The sequence below is a fragment of the Sparus aurata genome, chromosome 8, assembly GCF_900880675.1.
Source record: "Sparus aurata chromosome 8, fSpaAur1.1, whole genome shotgun sequence".
Classification (NCBI taxonomy): domain Eukaryota; kingdom Metazoa; phylum Chordata; class Actinopteri; order Spariformes; family Sparidae; genus Sparus; species Sparus aurata.
Window position 1 is genome coordinate 16790114 of NC_044194.1, and position 18533 is coordinate 16808646.

At 42.3% G+C, this 18533-nt stretch overlaps 1 protein-coding gene across 2 annotated transcripts in view; it reads left to right on the forward strand.

Moving 5' to 3' along the window:
- Positions 1 to 1546: 1546 nt before the first annotated feature.
- tmem117 (transmembrane protein 117) overlaps positions 1547 to 18533 on the forward strand; it is a 49007-nt gene continuing 32020 nt past the window's right edge. The window contains exons 1-2 of one of the 2 annotated variants that reach the window (XM_030426874.1): positions 1547 to 1995; positions 3553 to 3860. In XM_030426874.1, coding sequence (XP_030282734.1) covers positions 3581 to 3860 — 280 coding nt within the window. In that variant the 5' untranslated portion in view covers positions 1547 to 1995; positions 3553 to 3580. Of the gene's footprint in view, positions 1996 to 2943; positions 3122 to 3552; positions 3861 to 18533 lie in introns of those variants that run through there. The other variant, XM_030426875.1, reaches the window with a different exon arrangement.

Sequence of the window (18533 nt, forward strand, 5' to 3'; positions counted from 1 at the left end):
ACTGAAGTATTTCAAGATAAATCTGAAGAAATTTTAGTGGGGAAGAAAAGCTCATTTATGAGGCAATTAGTACTATATGATTATATTCAAATGCGTATACACTTTGTATTTAAAGCCCCTGTACGGAGTTTTTAACTGGATATAGAAAAGTCTCTGGTTTCTGATGATGTGTCTCTGTTACCTACAACAGCAAATGAGCCCATCAGCGTGAAGATACGCTTTTTCTAAGTAGTCTAATTCTATACCTCTGAAAGGCATTGGTCGGGTCGGACCACTGACGAAACGATTTACGGCAGTCAGACCGGAACTGACGACATTCAGGATACGGCCAAAGTGATACGGCATAGCTGTTTTGTTGCTACGCTAGCCAGTGCTAACCGAGCTAAAACTGTTGTCATGGCTGATAATGAGACAAAGAAAAGAAAAAGAATTAGAACCGAAGACCAACGAAAGGCAGAGAGGGAATCCGATCGAGCTAGGGCTAAAACACGGATAAACATTGGCGATTCCTTCCAGAGATGGAGAGAGTTGCGGGACTTGAAGGGAGGGTCGGATCCATAATTCGCCCGATTCCTCCTAGACAGGTTTGTAAATTTTATTTCATTTATGAAATGTAATGCGGGACGTAGTTTACAGCAATACATGAATTCATGTTGTTGCAACAAAGCTGGCTAACATTACCACTAGATTAGCTCTAGTTACTACACTCGTGAAAACGACAACAAACGTCTTAGATCACGCATCCATTTCAGCTGTGTGTATCAGCCCAGCCGACCTGCAACGATGCATCGGTAATATCCTCTGTCATTATAAATGATTCAGTTTCTTACTTAGAACAAAACATCCATCACAATCACTGTGACTTTGCTGTAACGCTAGCTCTGTAGCACCGTGGGTAATATATATAGCTGGGAAATTGCAGTGCAACAGCAGCATTACTTTGTTTCACCGGCGGCATATTATATTAAGTAGAAATACAAATGGACACATTACCTCGTCCCTATGCACGCTGCAGATAGCTGCTAAAAAAAAAAAAAAGTTTTCAAAGCAAGTCCCGTCGTCTTTCAAAGAGCCATTATAATCATCACCATCAGTGTTTATACCATCTGTTTACAATTACACTCTTTACATTTTATACATATTATGTATATAAGAGTCCATTTTACTTCTTACCTTTTTATTTTATTGTTTATTTTTCTACTATTTATTTTACTTTTTAATTTTTTTTACTATTATTATAGTTTATTGTTAAATCGAACCATCCTTTGGCTGCTGTGACGCACACATCTCCCCGTTTGTGAGACTAATAAAGGAATTCAGATTCTGATTATGTTATTAACATCATCATCATCATCATCATCATCTTAACCATCAATGTTTTTGTTATTATTATTGTTGTTGTTGTTGTTGTTGTTGTTGTTGTTCACGTCGTGTCTTATTCCAGATTACTCCGCCAGTTTACTCACTTTGGACGTTTTGCTGACAAATCCCACTTTATGTTTTGGGTTCATCACGTTTTATTTTGAAAGGTGTGTGCGGAAGTCGCACGTGTGTACCGGCTTGTGGCTTGACGCTGGTGTATCAACGTGTTTGGCTACATTGCGTTGCACTGATGCTATGCGTGCTGTGTGGACCCAGCCGTCTCCATCCATTGTACAGCAGCAGCGGCAGCAGCAGCAGCGGCACCGGCCCCATCAGCAGCCCACAAACTGCACCGTCTGGCGGGATCCCGCTGACGAAGCACCGCCCGGCTGAGCTAGCCCTGCCCGGCGCATGGACGCTCCAGCACAATGGCAGAGGATTTGGGGGCTCCTCTGTTGTGTACCAACAACAGGTCGCATGGATAATTCCTCCCCAGTCCTCCCGTATCATCACCATCATCTCGCGTTGGGGATGATTAGAGCGCCGCTGTCGGCTTGATGTGGCAGGAGAGCCGTGCGGGAGAGATGCTGCTCGTGCTGGCTGACGACTGAGAGGAAACACGGCGTGGAGCAGGTGCGTTGATGCTGATGCTGATGCACTGCACGAATGATAATAAAACCGAGGTGGAGGCAGGCAGGCAGGCAGGACTTGCACGAATCTCTGCTGTCCCAGATCTGACATCGACGTTTTTTTAAGTTGTGTAATCAGATAATTCCAGTGAAGCTTGTTGTGTTATCTCGGGAGATATGAGGGGGTTAGTGATGTGACATTTTGGCGTCATCGTGTTGTGACATTAGAGGGGATGTGTGTGAGTGTGTGTGTGTGTGTGTGTGTGCGTGCTCTGTACACGGCGGGCCATTCATGTAGTGGCACTAATGGTGGGGACATTCCTGTGTATTTCCTGTTGCACTTACAGACTCTTAATATGGTCAGCAGAATTATGATATATATATTTTTTTTATATTTTAGAGGGTTTTGTGGATGCTGGATGATGAGGATGATGAAGATAATATGACAGATCTTGCAAATTCAGCTGTAGTCTTCATCACATATCCATTACAGCCCACTTCCTGGGTATCCCCCTCTGATGAGCCCCCCTTTGCATGCTCTCCTCCTGTCCTATGTCCTTTGGGGTGCCTCGCCTCGTACATGTTTCTCCTGCCATAAGGCTTTAATTCTGCATTCGACCTGAATAATAAAAGTGATTCTACCTCCATTAGTGGAGCCACAAGCTTAGCAGCACCCAAGGTGGCACACAACGAAGAGACAAGCATGATGCGGGTGAAATTTAATAGCCACATGGGAAGTTCCACTGTGGCAGCTCTATTCCTGAAGTCGTTACATCATCCCAAAGTACCCACTGTGGGGTGGGGGTATTTCAGGAAACGGTGTCAGGGCAGGCGACTGCTGGTTGGGAAAGTTCAGTCCAGCGAAAGTCAGGCCAGTCACAAGAGGGGGTGGCGGCGAGGGGGAGGCTCAGACCGAGAGTGCATGGGTGAGCGAAGACAGACGGGGGGTTTAAAAATACAAAACGTGGGGGATGTCGGGAAAGTCACTCGAGCGCCGCTTTGGCAGGTGTTCCAGAGCAAAGCGTCATCCCAGTGCTGCCACCAGTTTTTGAGAGGAGCACATTTTCAGATGGGCTGAGGGGATAAGCCTCTCACAAAAAGCCCGGCACTTCAGATTCTGCCTCATCCAGGTAAGGCTCCTCAACACCTCGACTTGTTTGACTCACAAATAAAGCTTAAACTTCAGTCCTTTTTTTTAAAACAACAGCTGCATCATGCAGCTGTTTGTGCTTTTGTGCTGTGTCGACATCACTAACCAGGCCGATCAAAGACCTCTCTGTCATTTTATGTGTGACAGTCTGTGTGACGGCCTGTCTTGTCTTTGCTCTAAGGAATGTTCCATGTAGGTGTATTATTGGCACCGCGGCTGAATTGTCAGCGTTGTCTGAATTCCGCATAATCCCAAACTGTACCAAACCCCTCAGTTATTTTCCTGACACTAATCTCAGTCTGAGGGATGTTTTCACTCTAATCTGCCCATGATGATTTGAGTGTAATGTAATCTGACTGAAAGAAGCCCTCTCTCTTTTTCTCTCTCTCGCTCTCTCTCTCTGACTCCCAGGTGTAGTGTGGCTGGGGGGCTCAGCAGGATGGAAATAGATGCCCGTTTTCGCTACTATTTCCAGCACCCGTGGTCGCGTCTCATCGTGGCCTACCTCGTCACCTTCTTCAACTTCCTCATCTTCGCCGAGGACCCCATCTCCCACAGTCAGACGGAGGCCCACATGATCGTGGTGGGCAACTGCTTCTCCTTCCTGTTCAACAAGTACCCCGGCCTCGGATGGAACATCCTGAAAGCAGTGTGCTGGACGCTGGCCATCATCACGGGCATGGTAGCCGGGAAGTTTATATTTCACCGACAGCTCTTTGGTAAGTCACGCGCACAGTGATGCAGTGGAATGTGCAGAGTAGTGGATCTGCTGAGGGGGGGAACCTTCCCTCCTGAGTTGTTTATGTTCCGGCTTTTGATCAGTGAAAAGCACCTTAGACTCATGCTCCACTTTGGGTGAATAGTGATGTCACGAAAGACGATCATCGTGTCTCGGCAATCGGCTCTCAATGTTGTGTTTATGCTCCTGCCTCCATCTTTTTCTTTTGTGCCTTCTCACATATCATCAGATCTCGAACAGTATTTGAAAGTCCTTACTTTTTTTAAAAATTATATTCTGGTTCAAGTAGGAATGGGTTAGGGTTAGGGTTAGGGTTCAGATTACTCTCATTTAATTATTTTATAGATTTTTTTGTGTTAGGGTTAGTCCCGTCATAATTTTCCATCTGATTGCTTGTTTATGCTGAAAGTTTTCAGTCACATACGAAAAAAGAAGAACTGTGAAAAGTTTGATGTTTTTGCTAAAAATGATTCAAAATATGCTTTAAAATGACTTAAATTGACTAATAAACTCATAATCACTTCAGCTCTTGGTACAAAATTGTTGTGGCTACTGCAACAAAAACAGGAAAAGCTACTGATCAATACTGTACATTGTACATTTATGTGATCAGTTGCAGTTGAATAGATGTGTTATACTTATTAGTCCGTTACGCATGTTTGAATACGAAAAGGCCGCGAGACATCTCGGCGTATAGCAGAAATCTGACTCTTAATATACTGCTCGGTTTGATCGTTGGTTTTCAACCTCTTTGGCTTGTAATCTCTTCTAAAGATGCACGACCCACTGACACCCACTCTGCTCACCTACAGAAGAAACAAACCTTTTGTGTCGTTTCTTTTTTGAGTGAACAGACAAAAACAACCAAAAAATACTTTTGTCAATCTGCTGTGTTTGTTTGGAAGAGGAGGCTTGAGTGGAAAACATGGTTACTTACGATGAAAAAAGTGAAATGACACACAATAATAAACATGTATAGTAATATGAATATATTTTATTTGATATCACACGTAGTGTCCCATAATCACCCAACAGATCTTCTTTCCCAGCAGACATTTTGACTTGTTACAGCAGGTGAAGCACCGAGTTAACGATAGCATTGAAAGCATCTAAAAACACTCTCACACTCACAATGTACAACTTAATAAAGTAGCAAAACCGATGCAGGAAAACCACAGATATAATGGTTGTTGTGTCCCGTGCCTTCATTACCCACAATGCATGTTCACTATTGACAATTAGGTCGGGGATTCAGGTGTGTTGTGCTTGTAGCATCTAATTGAGCCTCTAACTGCCTAACCAGAGGTAAGGAGAGGTCAGCACAAGTCTGATAATCTCACTTTTTTCTAGATTTAATAAAAAAAAAAAAAAAAACCTGTCATCTTCAACCTGAGCTGGCTTCAAGTGTCAACACTTTTCAGATTTTCAGATATGCCATATACACTTTTCACATGTGTAGCAGGACTCTCCAACACATGTAAGTTCACAGACTTGGATGTGTAAAGTTGTTCAGGTTTCCTTTTTAGTAATGGCTACATTCCATTTCAGGTGTGTCAGGGCACCAGTATTATGCTTGCTCATTGCACTGCCTTAAGGGGACATATAATTGGAACACAGCCATCGTTAAGGATATTGGTTTCCACTGCTGTAACGAGTCAAAATGGACCTGTGACGGCACCCTAAAGAACAGCACAGAACATCAGTGGTGGCCTCATTCCAATCAAGTGTCCCAGTAAGTCATGCCAGTGAGCAAGCATGCTAGCAGTTACACCTAAATGTCATGCAGCCGTTGAGGACCTCTGCAATGCAACGCCCGTCAACTCCAAACGCCTCCTTGTGCTCTGAAGTTGTGTACTTGTTTCTCACTTCCTTCACCTCTCACACCTCACTGATTAGTTTCCTCTCTTTTTTTTCCACGCCGTCTTTCTCACCTCTTCTTGAAACCTCAACCTTTTCTCTCTTGTCACCCTCTTGCCAGCTTGACTCTTTCCATTTCACCCTCTTCTCATAAGGCTGTGACTCTCATCAGCCCTCTATTTGTTTAAACCGTGCAGCAGCAGCAGCTCGCAGTGCTTCCGATTCGACTCACACATTTCATTTCCTACACACTTCACAACTCACTTACTTTAGGCCCCCGGATATTATTGGCCACCCATGGCTTATCTTCTCGGGATGAACCATTAATGACTATAATTGGAGGACAGAGAGAGGGAGGGCAGTACTCTGAGTGATCATCTTCTCTGAGCATAAATAGAAAGTCAAGAGTGCATGATGACATGATACTTTGTGCAAATATAGAATCCTCACTAAGAGGGGAAATGGCAAATGGTGGACTGTGCTTGTCCTGTTCACGGTTGACATAATACCAGCTGTAGTGTTTCCTTACTTAGGAATCTGTGGCAAAGCTTCTCTTCCTTTGGGTCAGGGCCCCACATGAGGTTATCACTTGGATGATGTATACAGGATCTTTGGAGATGTCCAAGACTAGAGATAAAGATGCTTGTTTGCTATAGTTTAAATAAGGGTTAGAGGTTCAGAAACTCTCTTTCAATCGTCTGTTTTAGTTTTAATTTGGTTGGACATTTTCTGAACGAGACTTGGATGGGAAGGTCGACACCACTCTCGTATCTGTCCGATAAACGTGAAGCTGAAATCAGGGTATAGTTAGCTTAGCTTAGCATGACGGAAACATTGAGGGAAAAAGTTTGTTTTGAGGTTATAGGGTGACTTCCTGGACTATAAGTGACTCTAGATGAGTTTAATTTATGCTGAGAAAAGCTAATCATTAATTGTTTAATTTACCAATATGTCAGACTGGTCCTTGCTATTTCTTTAATTTTACTTTCAGTACTTAGGCTACAGCATTGAAACAAAAATTACATTTGAAAAAATACTGCGGCGGTGTCTCTTTCCAGGAATGAAGTGTGCGTTTCTCCAGATAATCCATTGAATATTGCACAAACTATTTCATTTCTCAGTTTCTTAAACGGAAAATGGTTCCGATGAAAACTTCTCATGGTGGTGTCTGTAGAGAATGCAAAGACATCAGGACACTGTCTCCGGAGAGACAGTCTCAGAATGCAATAACTCAAAACCTGGGTGAATACAGCCACAGCTTCCTGCCTGACGGGTTACCAGTAGACCTCATTGAGAAAATGTTTTTTGATACAGGTAAACTGACCGTGTGAATAATCACTGTTTAAAACTTTGCTATTATACTTTGCGATGGCTTTGGTTAGCCTGCTGTGGGCGTGTTGAGCTACTTTGCACTCTCTATGTAGCATTAGCCTCACCGGCCAAATTACCGGACTTACCGGACAGAGATCCTTTGTGGTTTTTTAAACCTGTTTTAAAATGAAAACACATTAAAGTGGATGTAGCTTAAGGCCCAGCGTATGTGGAACAGGGCCTGTATACTTAACAGTACCTTGAGGGTGTAGAGGACGGAGAGTGCAGCTCATCCTGCAGCCAGGTAAAAGTAATGCGCTTCAACAACCCTCTGAACAGACGGTTTGTGTTTTCTGTGTGTAAGAGTGTGCGAGGGAACAGGTCTGCGCGCGTGCGTGCGCGTGCGTGTATGTGTTTGAGAGTTGTAAGAAAGGACAGATGAAGAGAATCTGTGGTAGAGAGGAGGGAGGAGAGGCTGCTGTTGAGAGCTGGAGAGGCGAGACGTGTCCTGCACAACATTTCAGCGAGGCAGTTATGCAATCACAACGGCAGGTAGGGCATAAGAGCTGCGCTCCAGAGCCGGGCCCACTGTAAAACACATCATCTATTATAGATCTGTCACAAAGGCCCACCTACTGCACACCATGATGTCTCCACTCAAGCCCTGCAAATCTCTATCCAACCGTCTCTCCTGCTCTGTGATATGTAGGCGGGCCGTGGGAACACTTCTGGATAGAGACGGTTGTCCAGGCAAAAGGTTTGAGCGCCTGAAAAAAAAAAGCACTTTGGGAATAATCTGCTGCAAGTGTTTTCTACAGTCACAATTTGAGAAGGTCTTTTTTTTCTGATGCCATTTTTTTTTTTTAAATACAACGCCTTCAGCAACTGGAGTCTCATGCTGTTTGCAGCAAAATCAGTTTTGTCACAAACCCTGGGAACAGACATTGTTTCTGAGAGCTGACACATTGCCTGCAACATTTATCATTCATAATGGCCCAGAAAAGCATTTTATTGCGAATTACACCTCTTCCTCCCACTAGCAATATAGCATTTTTCTTTTTTTTTCCCTGCATTTGCCACAATATTTATCTCCTCAGAAAACCCACACAAATATAAATCCAGTCACATAACTGTTTCTTCGCGATTCCTACATTCAGCTACGCTTATAGAGTCACATTGTTTTTTAGAGGTGCACGCTATTGTTCTCTGTTTGAGAAGAACAGCATAATCTCTTATGATGAATAGCTTGTGACAGATTATGTGATTTAAGACTACATTTGGGGTTCAAGGAACAACCTATGATGTTGCATTCGGCCACTTAAGGCTATGTGTGCTCTCTAATGGAGTGGGCGGTAGCCAATGACTTCTGGTCATTCAGAGGGAGACTGGCTGTCATTATGCATTTGTGTTAAATCTTAGGTCACACAAGGTTTGCGAGCCGTCTGTATCAGTTTGAGCGGGGCTTATTTGCATTCAGCCATGGATTAGATTAAGCCACGTTTTCAAATTTTAAGACTCCTTTGGGCCAATCATTGTCAAGGACTTTGCTGTACGGTGCAGCGATATTTAGGTGTGGTTGGTCACTTCACCCTTTGGCGCCCATACTTTTCCCCCTAGTAAGATGTAATTTGGCATGGTGGTCAAAGTGTGTATGTGTGTGTGTGTGTGTGTGAAGGTGTGTGTTGGTGTCTATGCCATTGCCAGCTAGCTAAACGGGCTTGTGGATTCAAAATGGAATGGAAACCTCAACTTCATATACATGATAGGGTTGGGCAATTGGCATATGGCGTTGTCCAAAGTAACACATCATGACAGATGATGGGTTCTGTGTCACATCAGAGTTGCTGCCATAAGGCAGGGGTTGCTAGCGAAGTTGTGTTTCAGCGAGCAGGGAGAATCCTCAGCAGCTCAACGTCGTTGTCACCAACCTCCAACTATCTCACCCACCTGATGAAACTGTGGTTACTGTCACCAGAGAAGGTGGCAGGTGTATCAGCACTCGCATCCCAGCTGGGCGAGCATCCCACATACTTCACCGTGCCAGGTTGAACAACGGTCCTCCTCGTCAGATCAGGGACGATATGGGATGGGACGATAAAAGATTTGAGCAAGAATCGCGATTAAAAAAACACTGACCGTAAGTAAATTGTGGTGAGTTTTCATTATAATTGTGGATAAAAATATTATACATTCTTGCATTAATACATGAATCTCATGTATGTAAATACTACAGATACAAGACTAAAACACAAGCGTTAGATGAGGTGGTTACCACCATCTGTTTTTCCTTTATTTGTAATTGAGGACCTTCATGATATATGATTATTTGTGATGTGTGTCATGTGATGCTACAAAAATTTTTGTTTATGAACAAAATGTAAGGTTTAAGGCGTTCCAGTAAGTTTTAGTGCCATTTTAGTTAGTGGTAAAATTAAACTGCATTCAATGAAGTCCAGTGAGTTATGTAATATTTATAACTGGTGTCTCATACACAACTAGATTTCTCTTCTGCAGCGATGCAGCACCGCAGCAGTTAAGCGCTCTGTCACGGGGGCCCAACTTTGCAGTAAATGACTATCTCACGGCCCATCTCCGTAATGGAAAAAAGCGAAACGGCTTCTCATTCCTCTCTCACATGCCGCCTCAGTCCCTTGGATTACCATAATATATTCACCTATCTCTCTCCAAGGCTTTGCAACTTCGAAAAGGTAAATTGAAGGGTAATTGTGAGTCATGTGGAGCACCGTTCTAACTGGATTAGAACCTACTTTGCATGTTATTACCGACACTTACATTCAATCAGGCGCTGACCGCTCATCTCCACTTGGATGAGCTATTTGAGGCTCCAGAGTAGAAAGAGCACGAGAAAATGTGACAGAAATGTGGAAACCTGTTCCTCTTCACCACAGAGTTGTAAACAGTATTGGATGTTCTGCTCAACTGGGTGTATTTCTGTGTGTGTGTTAGAGAGGGTAAAATATGTCATCGGTTGCTCTGTTGTTGGAGTGCCTCTCGTCCCCTTTCCCTGATCTTGATGATTGTAGCCTGCAGGATGCCATCTGGGTTCTGTCATATGTTATTACTGTGCCACGCAAAGGCTGAGATGGCTTATGTACGGCACTGTGTGGCTGCGGGTCATAGTGGAGTCTGTGTGTGTGTGTGCGTGTGTGAGAGGATGGGTGGGTGGGAGGATAGGCTCTCTCTTCATGTTTTCTGTGTGTGTGTGTGTGTGTGTGTGTGTGTGTGTGTGTTTGTGTGTGTGTGCGTCGCTGCTGGGTATTTTAATGTCCACATTTGTGTGTCTGAGAGTATGTGTTGCTGTCAGGGGAGAGCTAATGTCTCTGCATTTATTCATACTAGCGCCAAAGCAATTAGTCTTTAATTGAACAACAGTTACGATGATGGTTTAATCGTTTAAGCCATTTATCAAGGAAGAAATGACAAACATTTTGCTAGTTACGGCTTCTCCGCTTCTGTTTTATTATTGTAAATTCAGTTTATCCGACAAAATAAACACTTCAGAGACATGACCTTGATGCATTTTTAATTATTTTACAGACTGATTTGAACATAAAACAAAATCAACAAATCAGATGCAGAGCTGCAGTGATTTACTGATTCATTGGTAAGGTTGTTCAGAGGAAACTGATCATCAACTGTTTTAAAAATGGATTTTTCTCACAAAATGTCAACATTTGTGGGTGCCGGCTGATGAAATGTAAGGATTTGGTGCTTTTCTTTGGCTTTTATGATGATAAACGTGGATACTTTGGGGTTTAGATGAAGAAGCAGTTTGAAGATGTCAATTTAGGACATGCATTTTTCAAATTTCCCATTCGTCATTAGCTCCAGCTCTAATTGGGGTAGTTGGTTTTAGACTTGTGTGCTTTGTGCGGAAACACAAAAGTAAAAAACACCTCTTAGTTTTGTCTGTAACTCCCTATATCATGTTGAAGATGTGTATTCCAACATTAAAACATGTACTGACTCAAAAATGTATATCTATGTTTTTAGATTTCAGTTAAACATCATAACACAGCTTTGAATCCATATCCTAATAGTTTGACAGTAGCACGTCTATTTGCCCAAGCTACACATATTTCAAGCCATTAAACAAATTATGTTTGGTGTCTTTTTTCAATATGAGCAACACTGCAACTACCGATTATTTTTATCAATTAATGTGTTGATAATCTTCTTTTGGTAATTGACTGTAATGATTTTAGATTAGAATGTCCAAGAAGCACCTTGTGACGGCTTCAGATTGCTGTTATAGTCCAACCAAAACCTAAAAGTTTTTCTTTTTACATTCATGTAAAAATCGAATATCTGACTATTTTAGACGCTGCAACCAGTGAATGTTCATCATTTTTGGCAACTTTTTTCGGTACTAAAATATCATATAGTTATACATCGACATCTATTTGTCTGAATACTCTTGACACTTCCCTAGCGTCTGCACAGTGTATCGCCAAAGACTCCACAAACAGCATAGTGACCCGGCTGATCTATGTGGCTGATCTGCAGTTATCTGAACGATTATCAGCCTCATGAGTATTCAGGCTTCAACAACCTTGTGATGCCCTTTAGAGCTGTGTGTTTCATACTCCCCTTCAGTTCCGACCAGTCTCCATTAGTTGGCCTCCGATGCTGTCCCCTCCCTGTGTAAATAATGTATGATAGCTCTGGTGTCGATGCAACGCTGTGTCCCTGCAGCCTCAATCTATACTTCGGTCTCATAGCGTGAGTCTCTTAGATGTCCATGTCTTTGATGCATGTCAAGACATTGAGTTCAAACTATATAGTAGACGTTAGGTCCGACACCAGGTTATGTTTTTGTTTGTTGTCTCATGTTATAGTGATGAATTAAAGTTGCTAAATAAATATTTTTAGTTTTCAAATGATAATATTTCATATGAAAGGTGTTGCTTGTAGAGCCGGACTCATTTATTGGTCGGCCAAATGTAGCCTGCGCACACAGTGGTGCATTTATCAGCTATAAACATACATTATTTTCCCGCGATGTGGAGACCAAAACTGAGCTTGAAGGAGATTAAATGTAGGTGGCCAGAAATAGGACTCAAAACAAGTGCTATGGTTTCACCTTTTCTGCTTGGTGCTGCATTTTTCCCCCCAACACAATCATTATATCAACTTTTAAAAGAATATGTAATTGTTTTGTTCACAGCATGCAGTGGGGCCAGATTCGGAACTAATGTGCCGTTAGATTGTTGCGCACCCACCATTTCAACAAAAATCATTACACTGAGATAAAAGTACAAAAGGAGAAATAAAACATTTTATAAACCTGCAGATGATTTTTTTTTTTTTTTGTGACAAAGATATTATTAACCTGCTCTACTCGCAGAGTGAACTTCACATCCACGAGCTTGCAGTAGAGGCTTAAGAACAAAGAGTGTTTGCACAGCAGTCTGGGAGACAAAGACACGGCAGTTATGACGAGGGCTAGCAAACAAAGGAAACCAGCCAAGAGGAAATTGCTTATTTACCTGAAATGTATGACTCCTTTGGTCCATAGCCAAAGCCGAAAATGAAAATGAAATGATCCAACGGGCTTACTGGAACAGTCACATTGGTACAGTGGCCCAGTTGCTGGCTCTCTGTGTCTCAGCTCTACTTGCTGTGGTCTCCCTGTGGAGCGGGTGCTGTTGTCACTTCCCACCTCTGATTTATTATCCAGACACTTAGTTACACAGGAGTTCAGCTCTGGGGATGCTAGTGGCCCCGGTCATAGCTATTCCCAAACCCCCCAGTGATGCTGTGGCCCAGCAAATGTGTGATGAATGGGGATGCCGGTGTGTACATGCTAAGATCCAGACGGTGCTACAGCTAAGGTTCCCTCCACCATGGGTTCATTTTCGTTAGAGAACATTTATAAGAATCCCTAAGGAGGGCAGGATTGTTGTTTTGATGCTTTAAATCAAAAGAGGGTACAGTGGAGTTGCATACTGGAGCCTAAAATAGATAAAAGTATGTGCTCAGAAAGAGTGGAGCTGCCATTGATTAGCACGTGTCGTGTGCAAATTGATGACTCCAATACAAAGAGCAGCGATCGTGACCGAAAGACTGCGCTATTAATAGTTCAACAATCAATACAGATATGCCGGTATCACTTACTGCCTGACCAAACAAGGCAGATGTTTTGGTCCCCTTCCTATGTGCGTGTTTACTCCTTTCATTGTTAATTTTGATCACATTTTCCATGTCGTGATATTTGAGCAGGGTGTTTTCGGCAGACGGTTTTGATAACATCGTATCATGACTTAATCCAACCACTGCTGTAAATATGTAATAGGATGATGTATTTACTCACCAAGGCTTTTTTCTGTCATAAAACAGGAGTAGAGTTAATCTGAAGCTAAACCTAGACTAGTTAAGTAACTACAATGTACATGATCTCAGAATATCTTAGAATTTGATTTGTCCCACTTTTGATTTAATGGCAGCATGCACTCAAGCTGGCATGGACTCCAGAAGTCTGTTATTCCAGCATGATTTGAGTGTTCAGAGGATGCTTTGCTTTTTCAGTCATCGAGAGCCCCTTTAAATGTCGTCATCAGCAGGTTTTGCACAAACTTGAGTCCATGCCATTCAACTTTGGGAAATTATAATGGGCATTTTATTAACAATTTTTTGACATTACACAGAAACAAATAATCTCAAAAATAGTCAACAATGAATATAGCCATGATGGCAGCCCTACTTGAGTCCATCTCGCATGGAAACAAGGAAGATGTAAAGTGCAAATGAGGTTGAGACCATCACTGATTTATTCTTCTCTGTCATTCCAGTTTCATATTAGTGCAATTTACCCGTGTACATCAGGCTGAGATGGTTGATTGTTAATCTAAGGTAACTAGTCAAACATATCCATGCGTGGGATTCAGGCAATGACCCCGACCCTCCTGCTTGCTCTGCAGCACAGCCTCCTGTATCGTTCTCTTTTCAGTGCCATCAACTTCCTCTGGAACTCCTCACCAGCCATGATGTAGAGTACTGGATCAAGGCAGCCACTCACACTGCACATGGACTCAAAGAACTCATAGGAGGCGTAGAGGACCTGGGTGTTGGACGGCGTGACCTGGTCGTGGATCCTCATGAAAACCAGGGTGACGACCATGATGTGGTACGGCACAAAAGAGACCACAAAGACGAGTAAGGCAGCAGTGATGAGGCGCAGTGGCTTTCCACCCGCCCGGTGGGTTCCTCTGTTTCTCCTACCCCTTGGAAGGCGCCTCAAAACGCTAACTGTCTTGATGTAAAAAGTCAGCATGCTGCCAAACGGAAGCAGGAAGCCTAATATTGTTCTTATGATGGTGGTGGTCTTGACGTAGGAGAAAGGGCCATGGATGTGGTCCATGCACACGGTGATGTTTTTTGGACGCTGAATAGCAAAAGTAAGAAATAAGTCAGGGATGGAGCTCAGGACCAACAGGACCCATGTGCAGACCGAGCATAGCTTGGCTTTACCCACGTCCCACCATCGGAGCGAGCTGATGGGGTGCACCGTCCCGACATAGCGATCGAAACTGATGAGAGTGAGAAAGAAGATGCTGCCATACACGTTGATGGTGAAAGAGATCTTCTTGAACTGACAGAAGATCTCTATATCTTCGAGGTACGGCCTCTGGAAGGTAAAGTAGAGGGTGAAGGGCAGGGTGAGGATCCAGGCAGTGTCGCACAGAGCCAGGTTCATCAGGAAAACATTGCTGGTGCTCCAGGCTTTCTTGAGGCAGGTGTAGTTGACGAGAGCCGCTAGGTTTCCCAGGATCCCGACAGGAAGGGCAAAACCGAAGAGAACCAGCAGGACGTAGCAGTACCACCTTCTGCTCTCAAACTGGCTGCAGAATACTGTGGACTGGTTCAGGAACTCCAGTAACGCCTCTGGGATGTGAGGAGAGGAGGTTAAGTCAGTTTTGCATCTTGGTTTTTCTTAAAATATTAATGTGTTTTTGAGAAATAAAAGGGAAGTCCAGCATTTTACAGTAGTATTGCACATATAGCAGATAGATTGTATAAAGAACAAGCTGGTATCATCAGTAAACTACTAAATTATTTTATTCTATACCTCAAGCAAAGCACTGTGGCCTGTATGTAGCAAGGTAGGGTTTAGATGTTGGGCTGGTGGATCAGTTTGTAGCACGATTAACTTTAATACTGGAGGCTGAAGTTAGATCTGGAATTGATAATTGGCCAGGTGGACAATTGGTTTATACCTAGCTTTACTGATCCATAACCACAATATTACCTGACTTTAATCAAGTGTTTTCCTTGCTTAATCCTAACCATACCTGAACTATTTAAGTGTCTTTCAAATATTTTAACCACCACAGTTGCCATCTTTATAATATGTTCAGATTGGGCAAAGTGGTTGAAAAAGCAGGATATTCTGAAGGTCCAGAAACACAGATTTCATTCCTACACTTCCCATAGTGCAGTTCAGTAGTCCCTTCGTTACACCCTCAGTGACAGGTTAATGTCTTCACGTTTCTAAAAAACTTTTAATGGTGTTCTCTCAGACTTGTCAAAGCTCCAACAGAGCCACGGACGACATTATAAAACTGTTTTCACAGACGACGTAGTTCTTCCTGTGACGAGCAAATTGACCTTCTCATGCAGAAATAAGTGCTGTGCCCCCCCCCCCCTTTTTTTTTTTTAAAGCACAGAAATCCTGATTCAAACTAGACTTCTGGAGCACCCTACTATTAGTCGGCCCTAACTGTCAAACTCAAAGACAGAAATCGGAATGTCCCAGTACAGACATACAGAAAACTGTATCACATTGACTGAAGTCTAAACCCGGTGGCGCTGAATTCATTATCCTGTTGAGTAAGCAACAGATTAACACATGCGTAAAGACAATATTGTTTATGACCCAGTTCTCCTGCAGCATAACGGCTTCTTATCTGTCTGATTGATAGGCAAGACCATCGTTTATGTTTATCCAATCTGTTGGGTCACTCATGATGTAAAACTGTAAAACACAACATCACACATGCTAAATTGTGCATAAGCACTGTGTGTCAATCGTAATGCTTTTCTAGCATCCACTCTCTGAAACATAAACTCTCTGACACACTGTGGATCGTCTGTGCTATATGGCACCCTCACTTTATATTTCAAGAGTTTAACAACTTCCGGAATAATGTAGGTCATGGTCCGTTTCCTTGACTCTGCCGTAAGCCCTGCTCTCAGAGACTACTTCAAGTAAGATGTGTTCACAAGCTCCGTCCCTATATATTTAAAGCGGCTGTCTCCATGGTCGGAGCATCACCTGCATGTCCAGGAAGTGAATATCTGCGTCCAACATTGAAATCCAGGGTGCCGTTCATTTATTGCCTCCACTATGTCGGCCACTGTTTGCTTTTAATCAGACATAATACACTTATTTTTTCCAGGTGAGCGGATGTTAACAATTTACACATTTCAGGAGAGGAAGGAAGAGGGAGGAAAAGGTTTTTATGTCTTATTTTAACCTCTTAATTAAATATCGAATGACACATGATGATGTTTTTTTATCATCCAGCTTGTAATGATTTAAAACAAGAGGAGGATACCATATGATGTAGACTGTATTACTGTTATTAATAACACAGGGCAAGTCAGTAAATAACTTGTATAAAAGTCAGCAAGTTAGTTATTGTGAATTATTTGAAAGTTTAATAAAATTGTTGAAACTATTTGGTCCAAAAACATAATAGAATGTTTAATGTCGAGTTAAAGAGCAAGAAGGGTCAGGTTGTACTTGCCTCCTTTAGCCATGTCAGACTTGTTGCTGTTGGAGAGCGGAATCATGATGAATGGAGAAGGCGATCACATCCCAGGTCGCCTTCCTCTCCTCCTCCACCAGCTGCGTGCTTCTCATCTGTCACAAGCTGTCGGCTCACTGCCTTACCTCCGAGACTGGTGTGTGTTTGCGTGTGTGTGTGTGTAATACAGTAAACAGTCGACTGAGCAAATCCACTGTTAAAACATCTCAGATACATACAGTAATTGCTTGCGCGTCAGTGCACGTGTTTAACTGATGGGCTCTGCTGGTTTGTACTGCTATGTTTGCGTTTCCGGCTCCAGGACTTCTATATGTCCTGTAAGTGGATTACTTCTATAAATCTAGTGACTGTATAGCTGGAGCACTTCCAGGAATTGTGGCCTGTGATCTCATTGTCAGACAGGGAAGCAGATAAGAAACCATGATGCTGGCAGTGTGAATCCCATCATTGCCTGGAGTAGGAACCCCAAAAACCTTGTTATACCCTTAACGAACTTGAACTTTATATTCAGGTATGCCTGGCTAAAACTAATACAATCTAACATGACAGTCCTATAATAAATCCTCTCTATGTGTAGGTTATGATGTTCAGTTTTAGTTGAAACTGTCAAAGTTTATGACCACTTTTGAGGATGTAACGGTGCTGTTGGACTTTATTTCCTTACACAGAAAGGTGTGTTTGTTTAATAACCTACTCTCTCTGATATAAATGGGGTGGACATGCTATACATAATTGGAACATGTCATTAATGCAAAACAGTTCAACAGAAACTACATTACAAAAAATGAGAACCTTCTTGAAGGTCAGAAGACAGGATACTGCAGGAAAGGTGTATCTAATAAAAATGGCACCTGGATTTATAAAAGCCACTAAAACCCCAGTTTCTTTATCAGAAATGCTACATAATGCCAAACATACTATACATATGCATTTACCACAGTTCAGGTTTTACGGATTTGTTGAAAAAGTGTAATCCTATTAATATTTTCTGTAAGGTTGAAAGCCTCACAGAAAAAGTATCTTTGCAGGCTGCTTAGCCTGACAATTGAGTGTGAACTTACAATGCCTGGATTCTGGGATCTAAGAACCTGCTGCTGCATGTGTCCTGACTAAAAATAGAACGCAAATTGAAAAATAAACAATGTTTTTAGTGAGTCTGTCAATTGTTCTTTACATTTTAAAGGTGCAAAAACAAAACTGTAGTGTAACTATGATTGAAAGAGGGACAAAATACAAAGGGACAAAGAGAAATTAAACATGGAATATATTGTATATATAAAAGCAATGATGTTGAAATTATGTCATACTTGAGTAAAAGTAAAGTTATTGTCATAAATTATTACTTTGGTTCAAGTGAAACTGACTCATATGAATAGTACTTGAGGATAAAATTCTTACTTTGTACTTAATTATCCAAAGCAATTGTCTTGCAATGAATGTACTTGAATATCAAAAGTACAATTTAAAGTAAATTAAACATCTAACTTGTATGGGTCGACTGATGACCCGCCTTGCAGATTTTCAGCATTATTCTGACCATCAGAACAATTGTTTCTGATTACAATTAGATCAATTAATTTAAAAATGCTTTTTGCGAGGCGCCGTTTAGCTCAGTTGGTAGAGCCCGCCCCATGTGCCCAGGCTCTGCAGCGGACCTGGGTTCGACTCCCGGCTCGGGTCCCTTTGCTGCGTGT